This window comes from Cinclus cinclus, chromosome 2 (genome assembly GCF_963662255.1).
Source record: "Cinclus cinclus chromosome 2, bCinCin1.1, whole genome shotgun sequence".
NCBI lineage: Eukaryota > Metazoa > Chordata > Aves > Passeriformes > Cinclidae > Cinclus > Cinclus cinclus.
In genome coordinates this window covers 52,017,488-52,039,889 of record NC_085047.1, presented here as the reverse complement: position 1 = coordinate 52,039,889, position 22,402 = coordinate 52,017,488, and the positions used below count along the sequence as shown (strand labels likewise).

The following is a 22,402-nucleotide window of genomic DNA, read 5'->3' as shown; positions in this document are numbered from 1 at the left end:
CCGAGGGGCGGGCTGGGTCGTGCCGGCCCCATTCTGGGGCAGCGGGGCGGGATGTGCCGGGCCGCAGAGGTGCCTCCCCCTCCCCGTCCGCCGCCGGGTCCGATGGCGGTGCCGCCGCGCGGGCTCTGCGTGTGCCGGCCCCCGCGGAAGGGAGAAGAGGGAAGAGGGAAAAGGGAAGAGGGAAAAGGAGAAGAGGGCCGACCATCGCCCCGCCGCCGAGCAGGTTGCCCGCGCAGCCGGGGGCAGCCGCCGGTAGGAGCGGCGGGGAGGCGCCCGCCTGTGTCCTCGGAGCCAACCCCAACTCCTGGAAGCGCCTACTCCGGGAAGGCTGGTGCAGCCGGCCCCCGGAGCCCGCGGCCGCGCACGCCACCGCCCCGCGGGGGAGGAGAGAGGGAGGGAGGGAGGGAGGGAGGGAGGCGGCAGCCCCGGGCCCGGCGTTGGGACGGCGGCGGCGCTCCTCGGCGGCGGCTCGGGAGGCACCGGGACCGGGCGCTCTGTGCCGCTGCCGCCGCCGGACTCACCGCGCCCCGGGGGGAGGCACGCGTGTCCCGCCGCCGCCCGGCCGGGAAACTAAAGCAGAGGAGGGAGAAAGCCCTCCTCTCCGCCCCAAACAGCCAGAAAGTGGTCGCCCTTCTCCCGGCGGCCAAGGGCTGCGGCCGAGAAGAGGTAAGCTGCTTCGGGACGATCTGTCACCTGCAGTTTTTCAGCGACAGCCCCAGCCCTGCTCAGCTCATGAGCAGGAAAGGATTCCGGGCGGCTTCCTCCTCGGGAGCAGCACGGGAACACCCATATAACCGCTAGACCGAGGGAGCCAAGAGCACAGTCACAAATTCTCCGCTATTGCAATAAAGTTGGTCGCATTCGTACGCTGAACAAATGTCGCAAAATGTTTTTTGTGGTATGACTTGTCCTCAGCGACTGATATGCCCGTGACAGTTACTTTAGGAAAAGGTAATCGGTCAGTAGTCTAAAGATTCCAAGCGATCAAAAGCTTTGGTGGTTCATGTTTAAATCTTTTTCGTATATATATATATATATATATATAATTTAGGGCTCTCTTGAAGTGAAGCTCAGTAAATGCTGTGTGCTGTGAAGCAGAAGAGCTTACCACTCCAGTTTATTCGCAAATAAAGGTCCCCATTACCAACACTTACAGTACCGAAGGCGAAATTTGCTAATTACACATCACACAGGCGAAACCCCAAACTGTCAGACAAGCAAGCCAGCATGTTTGCAGTCGCTAGCGTGCCTCCCGTGTGCACATTTACTAAGCGCAGCTTGCTAGCACAGCTCGCTGTACGATAAATCCTCCAGGTTTGAAATTAATAGGTACTTATAGTGCGTCTAGAAAAGCAGCCGAACATCCACTCCGCACAACATATCGGAGCGCAATACAGAATATAAAAACGACGCCAAGAATTGGCAAAGGAGATTTACCGTCTGTATCTGCTACTTGATTTTTGGAAGGAACGTGAAAAAGACCTGACAGATATGTTTAGCGATTGATTCTCCCTTCATAAGGTACAAATAAAAAAAGCAAGGCAGAGACAATGCCGAAATGCATTAAACCTCAAAATCGATTAGAGCCTGTCAGAAGATCCTTTAAAACAATACAAATCGTGGACTTCTCAGCAATATTTTATTCCAAAGAACACTAAATTTGCCGTGAATCCGCTGCCTTGTTTACTGGCCGATTCACGAGAGAAAAAAATCAAAAAATCCAAACCTAGTTCTCGCTTGCAGTTACAGACAACTATCAAGAGGTAAAGGACAGACAGCGTGATGCGGCGCCGAGTGGGGGTTAATGAATTAATGCCTGTGCTCCTGCCGGAGCGAGCCCGGTCTGTAGCTCCCTAGTTGATGGATGCCCATTAATACACCTGCATTCACGTCCCGGCCATGAGGAAGCACGCAGGGATTCAGTACGGAGCGGCACAGTTTTGCCAAGTCCTCTCGAAACGTCAGTACCCTTGAAGTTACACCCAAAGGAAAGCGATTTCTCTTGTTTTCCGAGCGTACAGAGGACCGGGACGGCTTTTTAGCTAGTAACCTTCTACCTTTCTAGATGTGTCTGCGTGTGCGTGTGTGTGTGCGTGTGGCTATGTATACATATCTATCTCCTAGAGAGGGATTAATTAGCCGGGTTTGAGCTGAAAGAGGCTGCAGTGACGAGCGCAGTGGCGATTGGCCGCTCGCCTGCCTGGCCCTGCCTTTATAATTTCCACACGAGTGCATCTGGGCTCTTATACAAACCAACAGCCAGCTTCTTCTGACATACACACACGGCACTTTTTTCCACCATCTGATTAACCGCCCTGCATACACACGGTGATTACTACGGGAAAACATAAATAAATACGAAGAGGTTTTATTATTTTGACTACTGGAACCCTCGCTGTGTCTCAGTGCAACTTTTGTTTTTTCTTGCTGCTGGGAAAGGTGCTGCTCTCGATGCTTCCCTCTCACTTACGGACCCTTTAAAAAAAGGGGAAGGAAAAATATCGCCCCCTCCAGTCCCCCGCCCGTTCCCCCCTCCCTTCCCTCCCCCCCCATCCCCCCCTCCCCGCCACACACACTTCAAGACGGCTGATCTAAAAAAGCAGGAAGAGAGCATCTGAGGAGCAGCAGCCCCGGCGCATTTTGAAAAACATTTGTTACATTTCAGAGTGCGGCAGCCTGTTTCTCCTCTGAAGTTGGCTCCAGCCTTAGCAGCCGCATTGGATCCCACAGCCTATTGCGAGACTCCGGTATACAATCCGGATCTCTGCCCCAACATGATCGCGGCCCAGGCCAAGCTGGTGTATCATTTGAATAAATACTACAATGAGAAATGCCAAGCCAGGAAAGCTGCAATCGCCAAAACGATCCGAGAAGTCTGCAAAGTGGTGTCGGACGTGCTGAAGGAGGTGGAGGTGCAGGAGCCTCGCTTCATCAGTTCCTTGAACGAGATGGACAATCGCTACGAGGGGCTGGAAGTCATCTCCCCCACGGAGTTTGAAGTCGTGCTGTATCTGAACCAAATGGGGGTTTTCAACTTCGTGGACGACGGCTCCTTGCCGGGCTGCGCTGTGTTAAAGTTAAGCGACGGGCGCAAGAGGAGCATGTCCCTCTGGGTGGAGTTCATCACGGCGTCTGGCTACCTCTCCGCTCGCAAAATCCGGTCCAGATTCCAGACTCTGGTGGCTCAAGCCGTGGATAAGTGCAGTTACAGAGACGTGGTAAAGATGGTAGCGGACACCAGCGAAGTGAAGCTGAGGATCAGGGATCGCTACGTCGTGCAGATCACTCCAGCGTTCAAGTGCACGGGGATCTGGCCGCGGAGTGCTGCACACTGGCCGCTTCCCCACATCCCCTGGCCGGGACCCAACCGGGTGGCGGAGGTCAAGGCGGAAGGCTTCAACCTCTTGTCCAAGGAGTGCCACTCTCTGGCCGGCAAGCAGAGCTCTGCCGAGAGCGATGCCTGGGTGCTGCAGTTCGCGGAAGCTGAGAACAGACTGCAGATGGGCGGCTGCAGGAAGAAATGCCTCTCCATCCTCAAAACCTTACGGGACCGTCACCTGGAGCTGCCGGGCCAGCCCCTGAATAATTATCACATGAAAACTCTGGTTTCCTACGAATGCGAAAAGCATCCCCGGGAATCGGACTGGGACGAGTCGTGCCTGGGGGACCGGCTCAACGGGATTTTACTGCAGCTCATCTCGTGCCTCCAGTGCAGGAGGTGCCCGCACTACTTCTTGCCCAACTTAGACCTCTTTCAGGGCAAACCTCACTCGGCCCTAGAAAACGCGGCCAAACAAACGTGGCGACTGGCTAGGGAAATACTTACCAACCCGAAAAGTTTGGAGAAACTTTAGAGGGTAACTATAAAACCGGCCTGACCGATAAATCTGCTAATTTCCTGATGAAGTTTAAGATACCTGTTTGAAAAGTCATATATTTCCACTTGACAATGCAAATAATATTCTCTTTTTAAAAGGAATATAGCTTAGCCTCTTCACAAAGAAAAGCAAATGAGAACAGCAAGCATCGTTCCTCTTCGTCACAGTTTTGCAGTTCCCCGCGGGGGAAAAACAAAAAGGAAAAAAAAAAAAGAGAGAGAGAAAAAGAAAGAAGAAAAGGAAAATGTGCTACCTGGAAAGGAAAATCGGCCGTAATTTGATTGTGACCATTCTGCCTAAAAAACGGTACCAACGGATTATAACAAAACCCGGTATTTTTATGTAAACCTTCTGTGAGTAAAAGCTATTTGGATATGCCACCCAAACAAACCCTAATGTACCTTTAAATTTGTATCAAATATTGTGATCTCACTTTGTCTTTGAAATTGTGGATGTTGGTGTTTTGTGATTTGGTGAACAGAAGTTAAATTGCCATTTTGGATACTTCAAGGACATTTTCTGCTAAAAAGAAGATACCATTTAAAAAGGTAGATTTTATCACGGTACTTTTGTTAATTGTCTTTTGAAGTGTCTGAACTTAACAAGTTTACATTTTTCGTTTCATATATATTGCTTGTTCTATTTCTAACATTCCATAAATATACTTGAAATGTTATTTAAATATATTCAAAAGAAATTTGGAATCTGCTTATATAATAACGCTTGAATATTGGAATTATATATTTGAAAATGCACTTGAAATACACTGGATAATTACTTTTTGTGATTTAGATTTTAATTTCTGTTGCTGATTTATTTAATTACAAGCTAATAAATGAAGTAAAATACATATGGGTAAGTGTTTCAATATCAGATCAAGTTTTCCACTTGAAAAACCAGAGGTAGATATGTTTTGTGGATTTTGCCTTTCTGTGGATACTTGCTAAAATCCTGTAAAGCAGAAAACTTAAGGGCAGACAACTAACTTTTCATTTTGAGCAATTTTGTAGAATAGGGAAGTATTGGTTGTAGAAACATATTGAAATTTAGCTCCAGGTCAACCATCAGCAACTGTTAGACACCAGAGTGCTTATTAATACAGTTACACTTTTCCAGCAGTCAGGAAAAAATAGTCTGTTTTGAAGGGTTTATTATATGGTGCTGTTGCGTTTCTGCTGGCTTTTGAACAAAGCTGTGGAAACACAACGTATCTGTGAAGAAGTGTTTCGAGTAAGCAGTGATCCTGATAAACTAGCAATTCGGTGCAGGTACTAATAAAGCAGAAAAATAAAATTTATAGGTGAGAGCCAGCACCAATAAAGTGAACAACAATATTACTTCTGACCTACAAATCCGTTACGAATGTGGTAAGATTGCCAGTTGCACTTCCAGAGATCAAGCCCGAGCTCCCAGGGCATTCCGAGGAAATAACATGTGCACGCTTACAAAATTGCAAGCGATCCAAAGCCGCCCATCCCGCGCGGCTGGTACCGCACTGCCTGGTCCCTCTCAGGATGCATTTCTTTAAAATGGCTTTTAAACCAAAACGCAAATTAACAACGCGGATTTTGATTAGGGTCCTAACAGTCAACAAGTGCTGAAAGAGGCCGATCTCCTGTGTGGCAGCCACTAGCAACTATTTCCAGAGGGTGTACTTGAGCGAAATTGTTATACCCAGAGATTCTGACAGGAAGTTTTTACCCTAGCACTGCGAAGAAAGTTCCGAGTTTGACAGATTATTCGCCAAAGAGAAATCACTTCATTGCAAGCGTACTCAGAAGAGGAGTTTTCTTGAAAAATATCTATGATATTTTGGCATGAAAAAACTCCAAACACCAAGGTCTTTGTAAAAGTACCTCCCCTATTTCCTCTCTTCCAACATTTTCCAGAGCAATAGCAAAGAAATCATGCAAGAGCGATAAGTATAAAAAGAGATGCAGGCGAGAGGAGCGCCCTGCTAGACACGTTCCTTCCGTCTGCCCCCTCCTCCCCCGCGTGGCATCCCCCGCGCCGTTCCCGCGGGGAGAAAGCCACGCAAAGGTTTCCGCTCAAGTCACGCACCCCTGCTCTTTTGCGGCTCGGCTGGAGGTTTTCACGGAAGGGAGGGGGAAGGGGGGAGGCGCTGGGGAATTGGTAGTAGTAAATGACTTCAGAAAAAAACAGAGCTTTCTCGGGAACCAAGTCTTCGGTACGTGTCTATTTCCCCCCCCCTCCCCCCCCCCCCCCCCATTTTCTTTTTTTTTTCCACAGAAAACAAACATTAACTTTCATTTTAGCAGTTACAAAGTGTTTACACAATGCTCCGTATTTTCCTACGTGGAAAGCAATGTTTTTGAAATAACGGGATTCTCCGATAACCTCGGAAGGCGTAAAACCCTCCGCTGTCTCGGGAAGGCTGCGGGCTAGGACTGCTGCTCCCTCCAGGGATTTCAGAGCAATTGGCTTAACTACTAAATCTGACCACGTTCATACAAAGGCACCGCGCGAAAGGCTGCTGGAAAACGCGCACGCTGCCGTAATAGAGGATTTAACATCATTAATACGTTGCGCTTTTTTTTTTTTTTTTTTTTTTTCCTAATGCAGCGAAAGGCGGCAGACAGGAGCGGAGTTTGGAATGAGGGGGCGGCCCCGGCGCACGTGTGCCGGGACCGGGAACCGGGACCGCGCCCGCCCGCCCGCGCACTCACCTTGGGGTCGATCTTCTTGAAGGCCGAGTCATCCTCATCCACCTCGAAGTAGATCTCTGTGGTGGTGATGGAGAGCGTCCCCTTGGCCACCACCACGGGGGCGATGAGCTGTGCCGGCGTGCTGAGGACCACGGGGCCTGCAAGGCAAGGGCAGCGGCGTCAGGTTGGAGGCGCCCGGCCGGCCCATCCCCGGTGGCCCTTCCCTCCGCCGAGCCAGCGCCCGGCAAGTCCCTCGTAAACCCAGTTTGTAAACGCCGTGTACATCCCCCCTCCGGCCCGCGGCCAGCGCTTTGAACTCCGCGGCCGGGGCACAAGCGAGTTGGTGAGCTCCGGGGCTGCGAGATAAATCACAGCAGCGAAATTCAGAGGGGTTAGGGTGAAAAATAGCTGCCTCTTAGAAGAAGGTCCCCTCTCTTTTCATGCCCTTTTGCTCCTTGTTAACGCTATCACTGTTCATATGCGATAGCGGCGGCTCGTTCCACACCGCGTCTGTCTGGCAGCCCAGGGACCCCGCGGCGGCCGGGCCGGGCTGGGGGCGCAGGGCAGGGCAATCCGCAGCCCCTGCCCGCCACACTGACCCTGCGAGGCCCGGGGGCATTGTTTTTAACTCTAGATCCAGACCTCAACTCGGACAAGTAACGCCAAATATCTGGGGGATTTTCTTTAGGTTTATTATTTTTTCTTTTCTTTCTTTCTTCTTTTTTTTTTCTTTACCTATTTCAGTTCCCCACGCACACACACATCGATAAATACATTTACGGCGAGATAATTTTTGTTTCAACTCGCTGCATCTTATCATTTTAAAATTACAGTAACAATACCTCGCTCAAATATATTCCTTAAGGAGACGCTTTCACGGGCATTGAAAAGATGGGATGGGGAAAACCTATTGTAAAAGGCAGCCTTCTCCACACAAACTGTTAGATTTTAATTTAAGAAAACTAAAATCAAGACAACCCTTCTTTAATCCAAAAGACAAGAGGATCGCTTTTTCACCATCTTATCTTCAATATCAATGCAATCTTCGGCTAAATATGAGAGCGGCCGTGTTCAGGAAGCTTATGTGCTTCGAAGAAAATATTACATATAAAATATTCTTCGAGATTTAACCACGAAATCCTGTGGGATAACTTGTATACGCATACATAAACACACAGAGCCACATGGATGTACAAACAGGCATCTGACACATCAATAATAAAACTCCAGTATTAAGAAGCTGGGTACGACACCTGACTGATGCACCTTTTACAAACTGGCAAACTGACCATATCAGGAGGTTGTTTTAGGCAGCTAAAAAAAATCTCCCTTGCAATAAGGGAACCCCTACTCAGAGGGCAGAGAGACGTGAGCCTCCCTCAGCCTTCCCCGGCCCTTCGTCCCTCCAGCAGCGCCGTGCGGGCGCTGGCGCGGCCGAGCCGAGCCCGGGACTGCGGCTCACACCGGGGCCGACGCCTCGGATGCGCCCTCTCCTCCTCCCCAGCACTGCACGCACGCTTCACTACCAGCTCTTAAGACAAGCAGCTCTTCAAATTACTCACTTAGCCCAAATTACTCCTGTATCGGCGCATCTAACTGTCATGTTAATGCTTTACTTTACTCTAACACCCAATTTGAGCACTTATTGCACAATATTTTGTCATTTACGTTGCAAAATAAATAAAGAAGAAGGGATTGCTGCGCGTACAGGGGAAAGCTAAAACACAGTTTCGGTGACAGCTTTCAGCAGCCCAGCGTGGCGGACGGGATAATATTGATACAAACTCTATTTTCTTTCATTTTATTGTTTTCCATCTCCTAATAAACCGAGGTAGCCTCTTGACCTCAGTCAGCTGATCGGAATCACATGCGCTGGGTTCGCCTTGCTGCTCTCCTAGTCTCGCCTCCATCTTCTCTCCCTCCCTTGGTGGTGGGAAAGGAGCCGAACCGAGCCGGGGAAGCCCGGCTGCAGGCTCTAAAGGGAAGGGTGATCGATCCGAAACGCCGCTTTAAAGCCTCATCAATCTTCATCTAGGTTGCTCAAGTAATTACGCCCGATTCTCTTGTACGATTACAAGTGGATTTGGGTTTCTATTCCCCAGGCCCCCTTTCTTTGTGTTTACAGAAGGGGGGTCTGGGCAGCCGGCGGTTCCCTGCCCTGCAGAAGCACTTGCCCTCTCAAGCAGAGCGCCCTGCCCCTCCTCTGGCCCTTCTCGGGCACACTTGGCCCGGCGCAGGGTGATGGGCTCCCGGGCCTTTGTGCGGGGAGAAAAGCGCGTCCTGGAAACGACCCGATATTCTATCACTTTAAGGAGGCGTTTGTAGGCTTTGCTGAATCCCAGAAGGAAGAACATCAATTTAATCCAATTACCTCTTTTCCCTGGTGTTGTGTGGCTAAAATAAAAATAAAGCCACCGCTATTTAATGGCCAAAAGGCCAAACCCTATAATCTGCCATTCAGGCGGAGACAATGGTGCACCCCGGTTAGCGGGTGATGCGCCCTCACGGGCTGGAGCAGGGGGCAGAGCTGCAAAGGCAGGGGTGAACGTGGAGGGAAAGGGAAGAGTCACTTCTTAGCCTGTCACTGAAGGCTGGGGAAATCGGGGATTTCTGGCTTTCTGTTCTTCCCGACAAAAAGCTTCGAGCTCCCTCCCAGAGTGGTACCTTGGCATCTGCCCTGTATTCTACTCAAATGACACCCTAGATTTGTTGCAAGGTAAACATGTCAGAGATATCACAATGCGTCAGGGAATAGGCATCATCGTACTTTCCAGATGAGAAAAGGTTTCCTTGTGTTTCTTTGTTTCGGGAAAAAAAAAAACAAAAACAAAAAAACCCAAACAAACTCTAATAATAATAATAATAAAAACTAACCAAAAAAAAAGAAAAAAAAGCCCAGAAAGCAAAATAAATAGCAGTCACATTATGGGATTTCAGGAAAGGGGGTGTTCAAACTAAATTAAAAAAAAATCTTTACGGACTTTTTCTCTTCTTAAAGCACAAAATGAAAAAAAAAATCGGTATTAGCAGTGTTTCACTTTTACACTTGTCCTTTGGAAATCTCCAATTACAACTTGCAATTCCATAGCATGTTTAAGGAGCACTGAGTCTTTTTGTTGTAGCCTTCAGGGAGCAAGCCAGCCACTGAGAGAATACGAAATTAATCCACTACAGCTATAGAGAGAGAGGATTATGGTTTTAATCCCCTTTGGGATAGTCTCTGGATTTTAAGGATCCGATATTAAAATGTTTACATAGAGCATAATCAAAATAGCGCAGATTTTCCATATGGTACCGAGCTATCGGGAAGCTCCGGGTCTCCTTCCCAAACCCAATTGATAATCTAATGAAACAAAAGCTGAGCACACCTGAGCCAAGAGCCGCGGGACGGGCTCATTCGCATTCGGGGAGGATAACGAGCTTCGGCTCCGGCCTCCGCCCGGCCCCTCGGCGGTGCCGAGCTGCGCTTTTCCAGGAGATGTAAATATTCATTTCCAGCGCGGCTGCGGCCCCGGAGAAGGCCGGGGCCGGGGCCGTGCCGCCCGGGGGAGAGGCACCCGGAGCAGCGGAACCCGGGGATGCTGCCGGGCGCTCCCCGCGCAGCGCAGGAACCGCAGGCGGCACCGAGGGCGCTTCCCTTCCCGCTCCGGGAAAAAAAGCCAACCTGTGGCTGCCTCGCTTCGCCCAACAAGCTGGCGTTTGTGGAGGGGACCCGCGTCTAGGGTGCTTATCAGCCCTTGGGACTCAAACCAAAAGCATCTCTCTTTAAGGATCGTTTCGTTGTCTCTTCCACACCTCTCCGAGGCGATCGGGGCGCCCGCAACAGAAAGGCAGCGACCTACCAGAGTTCTGGCCTTAAAACAAGACCAGAAATTATTTCAGACCCTCAGGTCTAGCAATGGTGAATTTTCCCTTTTGCCTGATCCCTGTGGTCAGCACATGTGATTTCCATTGCTAAAATAAACTCTACCAGGCACCTACCTTTTAAAATAATATTTTCTTTCCAAAAGTAAATGATTGTGAAATTAGAAGGTCCCAGTGAATAAAAGCAGAATGTAACTTCCCTGCTCCCCTGCGTAATTTTTGTTAAACATAGACTTCATTCCCTGTTCTTGTAACTTATCTCTTGTATTTTTCAAGTTCAATCCAAGTGAAAAGTTCTATTAGGTTTAAAAGTTTGCTATCTGCTAATACAGTATTACACCTCTTAAGGAAAGGTATTTTGAACTTATTATTTCGAACATTTCCATTTTCATAAACTGTCATTTTTTAGCTATAAGAGTCAGACATGTTGTTGCATTCACGAGCCTGAAAATTATACTGGAGGTATATCTGCTAAGAAGATTGGGCACAATTACTCCTAAGGAAGATGAGGTATATGCTTTTATATACTGAATTATGAAAAAAAAAAATACCTGTTGCAGGATAAGAATGCATATATACAGCTCCCTTTACACATCACTTTCAAGAGTTTAATTAAAGATAATTTGCACATCTTTTTAAATGCAGAAACCAGAATCTAAGTCTCAATATGACTGTAATCTTGGTTTTCTCTTTGACCACTGAATAATATCCCAAATTCATTTCCCCTGTTTTCAGAGGTGTACAAGCTTATTCTGTTGGCTTTTTACTCCTGCGCAATCATATGTTTTATATTGTGAGAGAGGGAATGATTTTTTTTTTTGTTTAAATTTCATAGCCAGTGTAGATAGGCCCTGATATTCAAGATTTTCCCCACTTTCCCCTCCTTTCCTCCATCAAGCATGTAGCACTATTACTACTAACATCAAAGATGAACTTAAATAGTCTTTTTCAACAACAATGACTAAACAATTAAAGCAACCCAATTCTCTTAAGTGGTTGCCATAACAGCAAGCAAATGTGTTTGATTAAAAAGAAAATGTAAATAAAACCAATCTGGCATATTGTAACTGTGAATAAAATAATAAGAAAGAATTACACAGTTTTGATGAGATTGTGAAAATAGTGTTTCTTGAGAAGAAAGAAAGAAAGTAGTTTTATCTCAAACATATACATACTCTCATATTTGAATTAAGCGACATATACGCTTTCACAGGAAAAATTATTATTATTTTAATTCCATACCTTCCTGGTCTCATTAAAAGAAAAAATATAAAATAGTACTTCTTCCTGAGGGAAAACATGCCTCCTAATGTTCCTAGGAATAACTATTTCTTTATATTGTTCCAAGTGTGATAGAAAGCAACCACTTAATATAACAGTTAGAGAATATGCAAAGACAAAGCACAAAACCAAAGTCAGTCTTACTGAACCACTGAAGGTCTTGTGGAACAATTAGCTGTGTGTCAAACACCCTAAAGTAACTCAGAAAAGCAACGTTTTCCCCCTTTTGCAGGTAGAGTCAGATTTACTCTGTGGCAAGCATGAGAACTTTTGAACTGTGCTGACTGTCCAAATAGCTTTAGCATTTTTCCAGGATGTGTCCAAGTGCCAACCTGCCAGATGATCAGGTATTAATAATAGTCAAGACTCCCCTTAATGATTTACACCTGGCCAGAAATGTAAATATTTGGGATAGGGACCTCACTACTGCAATGCACACATTTGCCACTTCAAAATTAGATTAATACAGTGTGTTCTGCCTGAAGCTATACCTTGGAAAGACTGAGTAAATTAAGATGGCTTAGAAACTTAAGAACTTGATTGTTAAGCAGTGCATCCAGATGTCAGTATTCTAGACTGGTGCACTAGCTCCCTGCTCATTCTCAGGTAAAACAAGATTTTTTTCAACCTAGAAAACCTTAAGTGATGCTGAATCTGTCCACGTAAGTAACATTTTTTCTCTCCGAGAAAGTCACTATAGCTAGCTATTTAATCAAAACGTAACAGAAAAAAAATACACCCTAGAAAAGCATATTTGATGTTCAAAAGAAGAACATGTTTAATGTTCACTTAAAGAAGAAAGGAGAAAACAGAGAGAGAAGCCTGCTATAATGGTATACCACTGAAACAGGAACTCAAGCTAACGAGTCAGGAACACAAGGGATCAAATCCCAGATGCCAGCCTGAGCAAACCAGGCCTGACAGATATCTTATACAGTCCAGTTTGTGTACCTTGTCATACCCATAGGGCTCAATTGATTAGAAATGTAAAGAAATAAGCCTTTCATCTTTAATTCCTTCCAGTCTCCATTACGGAAAAGCTCTTCAGATATATGGTAAGTCTCGTATTTCTTGACACCATAGTGAACAGAAATATTATGTTCAGATAGCTCATGATATCTGAAAGTTCACTTATATGGATAGCAACTCCTATATCTGTGTGGGAATAAAGACATAAGTTGTTGAATCAGCATATAACTTGACAGGTACGTTTGGAAAAATCACCTGAGATGCAACAGTTGTTAGCTTCAAAATTTTCTGAAAATATGAGTATTTCTAAAAAAATACCAGAACCAACTTTAGTGCAATTGTGCCTACTAGCTGACTGCATGAATCACATTCCCACAGCTAGGGTAATTCAGGAGACTCTTCTACAAAGATCCTCTGGTACCTAATGAAAGGAGAAGTGATGTGGCAGGCTCTGTCATTCAGGCGTTTTTCCTTGACAACCTGATTCCATTGCTGGAATTTCATTGCTCCTCAAGTCTTTACTCCTTTTTAAAAGTTTGTTCAAAATGTCTTTCAGGTTCAGAAGCAACAAAGATAGAGACTAACAGAGGATGCTTACATAAACCTTGTGTCCTTAGAAAACCAAGCTAAAAGCATGGGATGAGGCCGCCTCTGGAACAATTTCTGCTTAATTAAACCAAGACTAACCAAAATGTCTTGTTGACCAATCTTTTAATTTGATTCTGTAACACCACAGGGGAATAAAAAAGCAAAAAACTCCCCGTCCCATCCAAAGGTCAATGAAAGTACTTAGTTTAAACATAGATACTGTCAATACAGTTTTGGATACATTGCTTCAACTAATCTATGGTGGGTCAGTCCCAATACATTCCTATGAAGAATAAATTGATTTTCGCATGGGAACCAATTTCACAGTGAAGATGAAATACAATGCAAAATGATGGAGTTTCTTTATGTCTAGGCCTGTCCTTCCTCAGTCTCCTATATATCAGCTAGCTCATCAGCTTCACCTTAGATGAATTAACCAGTTCCATCCAGGGTGTGGCACCTCAGAAAAGTGAGAAGCTACAGACCTGTGAAGTCATAGGCTCCACTGTAGTCTAATTTTGCAGCCTTAGAAATGTCAGATTGAAAGAGTTTTTCAAGTTATGGAAAAATAATTAAATAGACTGGTATCAGTGGACAGTAACAACACATGAAGCTCATTCAGAGTCACTCATAAATACAATCCAAGAGAGTTTGAACTGACTTAATTTTAAAGCTTGGAAAGCAGGAAATCTGGCTGCCATCTTAAAAGCTGAAGATGCTCAGACTTAGAGTGGGTGTACTAAGGTACAAAGAGAAGAATTCTTCAAAGCTGTGCTTAGGAGCACTATCATATGTGACTGACAACCACCTTATAAAATATTAAGCTATTCTGGATAGTAATATGGAAAAAATTATTAGAATAAACACTCAGCTGCCTAAAAATAGTATGTTATAGAAACTGTGGGCCTTTTTCTTTTTCAGTGTGAAAGCCAACTACGTATCAAAAGTATAATTGTTTTCAGTTTATGCCTGAATCTATACTCCAAATTAAATTCATACAAATATGTTTTTCTTTTTTATACTTAGACTTGAGGATCAAAATCTGAATACATAAAAAACAGAAACTACAGAAATCTGACTGAATTAAATTTCCATGTTTGGAAGTAAAAGGCTTATGCGGTTACGTATCTATCACAGAATGGGAAGTGGAATGACTCTTCTTCCACATTCCTGTCACTTTCCCAGACGAGCAACTGCCCCAATGAAATTCCTATCTCGAATGCTAATTTGCAATAATAATGAGGTTTGAAAGGGAAAAAAAAAATGGTAGTGCAGGCTGAATTCAGTGAAGAGTTTCCATCGGGAAGCTTGAAAAACTAGGAGAAATATTAGGACTTTTTCTGTATTTTCTATGGAAACTTTTATATTTGATACTTAACTGACTTATTTGTGTGTGCGCATACACATACATACTCTCTTAAAGAAAAAAAGCATAAAGCATGGGAAGCTGAAGGTACCTTAGCCACCTCCAGACAGAGAAAAACAAAAGAGTGTAAGAGAGAGAGAAAGAGGGAGGAAGGGAGGGAGGGAGGAAGGAGGGAGGGAAGGAAGGAAGGAAGGAAGGAAGGAAGGAAGGAAGGAAGGAAGGAAGGAAGGAAGGAAGGAAGGAAGGAAGGAAGGAAGGAAGGAAGGAAGGAAGGAAGGAAGGGAGGGAAAGCAGGGAGGAAGGGAGGGAAAAAGAAAGAAAAGAAAGCTAATAACTATCTCTGGCTCTCTAAGTATCAGAGGTACAAGCTGCTAGAGGCTGAGACAGAATTATTGGGAAGCACCACTGTGTACTTGCTACAGTCCTTGCTGGGTTTCCCTTATGGTTGCCGCTTTCTGCCCTCTGGGCCACTCCAGACTATTAGGAGCCACTGGCTGGAGATGGCAACTGCTGCAGGAGAAGGGGAGGATGTGATGGACAACAGGACCCTCTCAGCCCCATGGGAGAGGATACACCAGGGCAAGAGGAGAAGGGTTGGAAAGAGAAGATGAGATCACCCTTGGAACCACTGTCATGTTTTGTTCTCCAGGAGAGAGAAGGATGAAGATGATTCCTTTCCTCCACCACTAAACCTCCTGAGCAGGCTCTGGTCACTGCTGAAGAAAATAGCAATGCTATTTGGTCCTTTCTTTCAACCCAATACTCTAACAGCAGATAATCCAACAAAAACTTCTCTGGTTGGCCTTAAACAAATTATTTTTATATGCCTCAAAAATCTAATTATTTGAAAATCTGCCTTCTTGGTAAAGGCTCAAGTTTGTCTTTTTGGTTTTTTTTTGTTTTTTTTTTTTTAAGTAAGAAAATCTGCTGTTTGTCCAACTGTTTTGTCCATTAGCAAAAACAACAGAAATAATACTATATATATTATTAACATCTTGAGAATGGCAACAGAAGAAAACTCAAGAAATCTCCTTTACTCCTTAGAAGCAGGTGAAAAAAAAAGTTTCAAACAGCTTTGCTTACTGTCTACACAGGTCAACTCTTGTAAAGAAAGTTCCATGTCAGACTTTGGCCAAAAGAGATGTTATCATAACTCAAAATATATGTGTATAAATATGAAATGCATATTATACATCTAAAGATGAGTAAAAAATATGTAAGTTTTCAATAAAAAATACTTATTTTGCAAGTTTTTGTGGCTTTAGCTGCAATTCCTCGATGTGTTAGTATTTTTATTGCTGCATCAGGTCATATGTGATACTTCAAAATAATTTCAGAAATGTAAATTGACTGTTAAAATTTGGAATAGAACATTTCCCTATGGGCTAAATTGTTTCCCTTTTTAAAAATCTTTTTTTGTAATACTCTACAACTTTAGTAGTAACTGTATTTTTACAACTTCTGTCATTATTACAATTTCCTCTAATGACAGCATCAAATATTTTTTTCATTTGGCAATTGGTCAAAATTATAATGATTTATTAGTTTGTCTGAAATGAGACAAAAGGCTTATATTGCATAGGCCACAAAACAGATGTTGATAATGTTTGGTTACCTCCAGTTTTGTCTGGACTTCAAACAGATGACCTGGAAGTGAAAGGTCTTACATCTCATTAATAATAATACAAGCTGCCAAATCCCCCCGACCTAGTGTGTTCCTTAGCACAGGGCAGTAAGTCAATATACTCAGCACACTCCCAAGAAGTCTGGAGAGAAGGCTTTCCACATTTAGTCCTCAGGCCAGTGTGGATTCGCTTCGTGCTGGCTCAGATGGAAGACCAGCTCTTGTTTATCAGTAATAGTGCTGCTTTCTGGAAATATTTCTACTCTGAAGTTCAAAGTTGCTAAAAGTTATGGTAGTGGTGGGATGCTGCATCTGTCTCAAAATTCCTGGCCCATTTGCACTGGGGGGGAGGCTCCTTCCACCTCAAGACAGATGTCCAAGAAGAAAGGAAGATTCTGTAGTGAGGGTTATGATACAATAAGACTAAAATTCATTAAAGGCAGTTAGAGGCTTTCCTTGTGTTTATTTGGATTAGTTGCTCAATCTGCTCATATAATGGAGCAAATAATCTGTGTTTATTCTTGCAAGAGTGCTGTGAGGCTGTAATTCACCGTGGCTGATGAGGAAGTCAGCTTCTGAGTTGATTGAGCCCACGCAAGTAACCAGATGCCTGCCAAAGCCCTTTGTCTTCCTAAAATAACTCAAAGCATCATATCCTCCTATTTTTATTTCCTTTCTTTCTTTCTAGAAAATAGTCATTTAGAAAGTAGCAAAAGATTCCATCAAGGATCCCTTGCTTGGCTGGGGCATATTTGTTGCTGTCACCAGCTCTATGACAAAACAGATGAAATGTGCTCCAGTTAAGAACGTGTATCTTTCAAAAATGTCATTAAGGCTAAATTCTGCTCTCTAACACACACAAACAAGTCTCAGCAAGTGAAATGCATCTTCACAACAAAGAGAACGTCTTCCTAAAATACAAAATTCATAAAACCTGAGTAGATAAACATTTTATTTTTTTAATGACCTACTTTAATGCAAGATCAGTGCTCAAAAAAATAAAACCCCAACCCAAACAACAAACTTTCTTGAAAGAAAACTGCATATCTACTAGACCGTATGTCCCTGCAAAAATGCAAGCTTATAATATTAGAACACACCCACATATTTTTCATTTTGCAAAAATAACCTACTAAGCAGGAGACAAACTGTTAGCAAATTTACATTCTTGGGATCTTAAGACAAAAGGTAAGTATTTAAGAGTCCTACTGTAGCATTCAGAAATAAAAATGGAAAAGAAAAGGACAAGAGTTAGTAGTATCAAGTCATTACAGTGGATTTGATTGTATTACCCAGAGACTCACAATATATTAGGATACTGTTAAAATTGACTGGGCTATCTCAATTATTAGTTCTAACAGAGATGTGACTTGCCTCTTGAAGTGAACAGTCTGGGAAGAAAAGGAGCTAAAACTGAAACAGAAACACGTAAAATATTTTAATACACAAATGCTAAAACAAGAACAATGTATTTCGCTAACTTGTACTGTAAGAGTTTCAGTACTGCTTTTGTTAAAAATTGTGATTCAAACTTATAAGTCACAATCCTAAGACCATAATAACATGGAATCAGATTTTCATATTTTATTAAAATGTTACTTAATATAATGAAATCTGACCAACTGCAATTGCAACATATGGAATACTAAGATTATATAATAAAATATTCAGGCTACAATTATTTTAAAATTCTCCATCCCATATGCAATTTATCAAAGCAAACTTTACATTGATTTGTGCCACATGGTTGATGAAAAACTATAAAGAGTCTCTGGAACAAAAGGTATGTACAGATAACTTTGTATGAACAATCTCAATCTGTTTCAAACTTTCCATTTTTCAGTTTTAAGTTCACAAATCAAAATATTTTATTATTTATATCCTCTTGCTTAAAAGTTTTCTAAAACCCAAGGCTTCATCTGTTTAAAATGTACCTTAGTTTCATGGAATAAACAATGCTAAATTGTTTTAGTTAAATGTGGACAATCTTAAATCAATTGAAAACTGGTTTATAAAGATTTCGTTTAATTCCTATCTCTTACTGAGACAATCCAAATCGTTGTAAATCAGGTTTGAATTGATTTAAGCTTTAAAGTTAAATTGGAGGCATATCTGAATATAGAAATTCCTATGTGTCATTTCACAGTGAGCAGTAACTAGATATAAATGACGCTGTACTATACCATAACCAGATAGATCTCAAAGATTTCCAGATCATGTGCACTAAATGTACATAACTCTTTAGAATTAGACAAGAACAGACACTGTGGCTTTATTGGGACCTGCTCTTTAGAGCTGTCAGAGACTGTTCAAACCTTCTTAGGCAAAAACCCCACCTTCTTTGCCTACTGCTTTTCTTGATTTAGGTCATTGGACTCAAGTTTCATAGCCACATTCTATATACTGAAAACTGGAAAGAACAGTGATATCATTGTATGCAAAACCATGCAAAATCAGCAGCTGAGGAGAGCGCATCATGGTATTCAGGTTTTTTTTTACACCAAAGCAAACTTTACAGAAGATACGTATGATACTGTGTGTTACCATTAACTCTCAACATCAGCTCCAAAGATGAGTGAGTTGAGTAGCAAAGGCTTCAGTTAATCTAATAGTAAAACTGAGATAGTGGAGTGTGGGTTATTTTTGAGAAGCTCACAAGTTTTGGTACCATATGGCACCATTATCACATCACCTCACCACACTTGGAAGCAGTTTGCTTGCTCTGTTAGCATTGACAGGGAACACAAGGGCATCCTGTCAATATTTTGAAATTTTTAAAAAACTTTTTATTATTTCTGCTTTTGCAATACTGACAATATCTCCCAGTTTTATGAACGGTAAAAGCAAAGGTCTAGAATGACTGTGCCATGTCCTGAGGGAACAGGGGATGCCATCCAGCAGCAATATTGAGTAAAAGAATAAATTGCACATTAATTCCTAAGGACACATTGAAATACTAGGTTTTTGCAGAGGGATGTAGCCGTAGGAATGGTATTGCATCAGTGTGTTTGAAAAAATGTTGTGGCATAGAGAAGAACTTCATATCTGACTGAGATTTTCCAGACTGGGTAAGATTTTTTCATGTCCACTTTGCAGTTTTCATCAGCATTTCAGCCTCCAAATGCATATTTCAGCCTCCAAACAGCCTGTTAAACTACTGTATGCATATTTAGTTGGAAGCACTGTTCTTAGATATAAGAAGTTAGCCAAAGCAGCACTGAGTTTTCCTTCTAAAAGAGAAAGGGATATTGATCAAATTATTCCACGCATGGTCCTGCTTGATACACTGTTTTATTGACTTTAGACAAGTGTCTCAGCAGCAGTTAGCTGCAGATTGAGAAAGCAAGCAAAGTGACATATTAACTGTGATAATCATATACCGATGCTTGCTCCCAAATTAAAGCATCTATTTCCCCTCTCTGCTCTGCTCTACTTCTAAAGTACAAGACTGACTTTCATGTAGGCGGTTACTGGGCTTTGTTTGCCTTTTCATTTTTTGGGTTTTTTGTTTGTTTGTTTCGCTTTGGTCATATTTTTATTTTTAAATCATTTATTGATGATCTTATCTTTGCTACAGATTTTCACTATAGTATCAGAAGAAAGTGCAGGAGCAAAGATAGCTATTTTAGAAATTCAGTTATGCAGAAAAAAATCGTGACATCACAGAGCTCTCCTTTGGTGGAGTAGTTGAACAAAGTCTTAAATAAATTCATCTAAAATGTTTCATACTGCATTTCATACTTCTCAGTTTTATCCCATCTGAGAGGAGAGTGCATTTTCAACTTTCAACATGCCCTTTTTCCCAGACTACTTCCCGGGAAAGGTAGTATCACCTCTAAGACAGAGCTGGAACAGAACCTGCTAGAAGACAGATGAAACAAATCTCACTGCATTCCTTCACCCACAAAAGGATCAGAAGAGCTCTCTCGTGCATATTTATGGAGGGTTCATTCCCAGCTCATACGCTAACTCCCAAAGTTCATAGCTTGGTTACAGTTTCATTCTCTCTTAGTCCTTGCTTAAAGCAGGCAACTTTTTCTCTCACTGTGACAGATGGTTTAAGATACTGCAGATCCCCCTCAACTCCATCACTGAGAAAACTGGGTGCCACCAGCAGGAGGGCAGGTGTCTCTGCACAAGCTATGTGGCACTTGGGATCAGGCACAAGCACACTCTGACTCACAAAAACCTGACTTGTGCATTGAGTCCGCATTTACATTTTAACACATACGCACAAAAAAAAAAATAAAAATATTTACAGACTTTTCAACAAGCCACCCTCACTAATAAAAACACTTGAGGTATTGCTATTTCTCACATCTCTGCTCAAAGACTGTGCAATGGGCAAATGCTCTGTAATCACTGCCCATACCTCAAGGAAGTAGAAAGGAAGCAACAAGATCTGAAACACAAAGAAACTGTTCATACTGTAATTGTATGCTTAGCTGTCAATATTAAGACATTAACTACAAAGGTTAAGAACTAACAAGCTCAAAAGAGTTTTTTGATTCTTATCTTAGATCTAATGAAAAGCATAATTACCTGCAAGGTTATCAATCTCTTTTTCTTGGAGCAGGCTAACAGCATCATCATCTCCTTCCAGCATAAGCTCTGTTTCTGCATTCTGATTTACCACAGCTTGACTTCGGAAAGTTTTCTTTGACTTCACTACATCCTCTTCAGTGCCTAAAAAACAAGTTGTGAATTTACCTGAATAATATTTTAAATATAAAACAATGGCAGTCAAATAGCAAAAGCATTACAGTATAAATAATCTTTATCAAAAAAAAAAAAATAAACCTTTCTTAAAACTTTACCAAGTTAACAAACTATGCAGTCCTATTCTGTTTTCTGTCCTGTCCCGAATAAACTATGAACTTTTCCACAAAGACTCTCCTGGTTTTAATAATTGCTATTTACTTTGTGTTCAGTGTTGTTCCATTAGTTTTCCACCTGCAACAAATTCAGAAGGAATTTCTTTTGGGTTCCTGGTTCCCTGACTCTAACTGACCTGAGAGCACAAGCCACCTACTCTAAATAAAGAAGCTGCTTTCAGGAATCAAAATCTCTCAGGATTTTTGTCTTTTCAGATAGGAGGGATAGGATGGTGAAGTAGGAGTTGGTTTACATAGCAACAACAAGGTAGGCTATGCAGAGATTCAGAAAAGACTGAAAAAAAGACAAGTAAGGTAAGGGAACTTTGGTGCACATCTGTATGTGTGTGTGTTTTTGAGCAACACAATAAAAATGGTGGTACATGGATATATGCCAATTACCTATAGGTTTTCATGGATAATATTCATTTTTCTTGGCTACACCTGGCTTTTTCTATTCAGCCTGATGGTTTCTTATGGCAGGAGATTTAATTTATTACATTTTGGGAATATCTTACTGGAACTTGCCCAATTGTATTCTTATCATGTAAAAAATAAATCCTTTTGTCAAATGACAAAATTATATTTAGATTTCACATCATAATTACCTTTAATGTTATTGTGACCTCCTCACAGAATTTCTCTTAGCTGTGAAGAAGTCATAAGTTTTATTTTCAGTACTATGGACTCACAGTAGCCTCAGACAAGAAAGATTTCTATTGTTTTTCTTAAACAGAAAACCCTTCATCTTCACCTCGGACAACACCAGACCTGGGCATCTCCACTGCCGTCATTCAAGAAATAAACCACCTAAACTGTCTCTTTTTGTAGGATAATTTGGAAATTTGCTTCCTTCGAAGCTACAGAATGAGTGTGAAAATAGGCAAAACAATGTGGATTTTGTTCGTCTCACAATGCCTAAACAGGATGAAACTATTATGGGAGTTGTAAAATGTTGAGGTAAATCCCAGTAAGACTCATGGCTCCTTATTAATACAGGACAACTAAGAGCAACCTAGTAAGCAGACAGGTTAGTGGAGATAGATACATGGAATGGATGGAAACATGGCTGTATCAGGCAGTTTTTTATTTATTACAAGCAGTTGGGAAGACGTTATGATTTTACCTCCTACTATTATAATTTGTTAGAGTCTTTTAATTAGTTTGTGCACAGGAGAGTCACGCTACATAAATAAAAATGCTGGAGGCATATCTTTCTGTGGGTGTGTTTACTCTGTTTGAAGATCACTGCTAACAGGCCACTTATCACAGGTTGAGAGAACTCATGTTTT

The 22,402-nt window shown here is 42.6% G+C and overlaps 2 protein-coding genes across 5 annotated transcripts in view; one reads left to right on the top strand and one right to left on the bottom strand.

Annotated features, from left to right (window-relative positions):
- Nucleotides 1-22,402, bottom strand: part of NBEA (neurobeachin) — a 448,312-nt gene that overhangs the window by 138,631 nt on the left and 287,279 nt on the right. For all 4 annotated transcript variants that reach the window (XM_062487643.1, XM_062487641.1, XM_062487644.1 and 1 more), the window contains 2 exons: nt 20,779-20,922; nt 6,566-6,702 (listed from right to left, as the gene is read on the bottom strand). In XM_062487643.1, the coding sequence (XP_062343627.1) occupies nt 6,566-6,702; nt 20,779-20,922 (281 nt within the window). The remainder of the gene's footprint in view (nt 1-6,565; nt 6,703-20,778; nt 20,923-22,402) is intronic.
- Nucleotides 2,775-4,254, top strand: MAB21L1 (mab-21 like 1). Its single transcript, XM_062514707.1, has one exon. The coding sequence runs from the start codon at nt 2,775-2,777 to the stop codon at nt 3,852-3,854; it is 1,080 nt and encodes a 359-aa protein (XP_062370691.1). The 3' UTR covers nt 3,855-4,254.

Bases quoted from the DNA above. Each gene is read 5' to 3' on its own strand.
- MAB21L1 (XM_062514707.1), top strand. From the start codon at position 2,775: ATGATCGCGGCCCAGGCCAAGCTGGTGTATCATTTGAATAAATACTAC.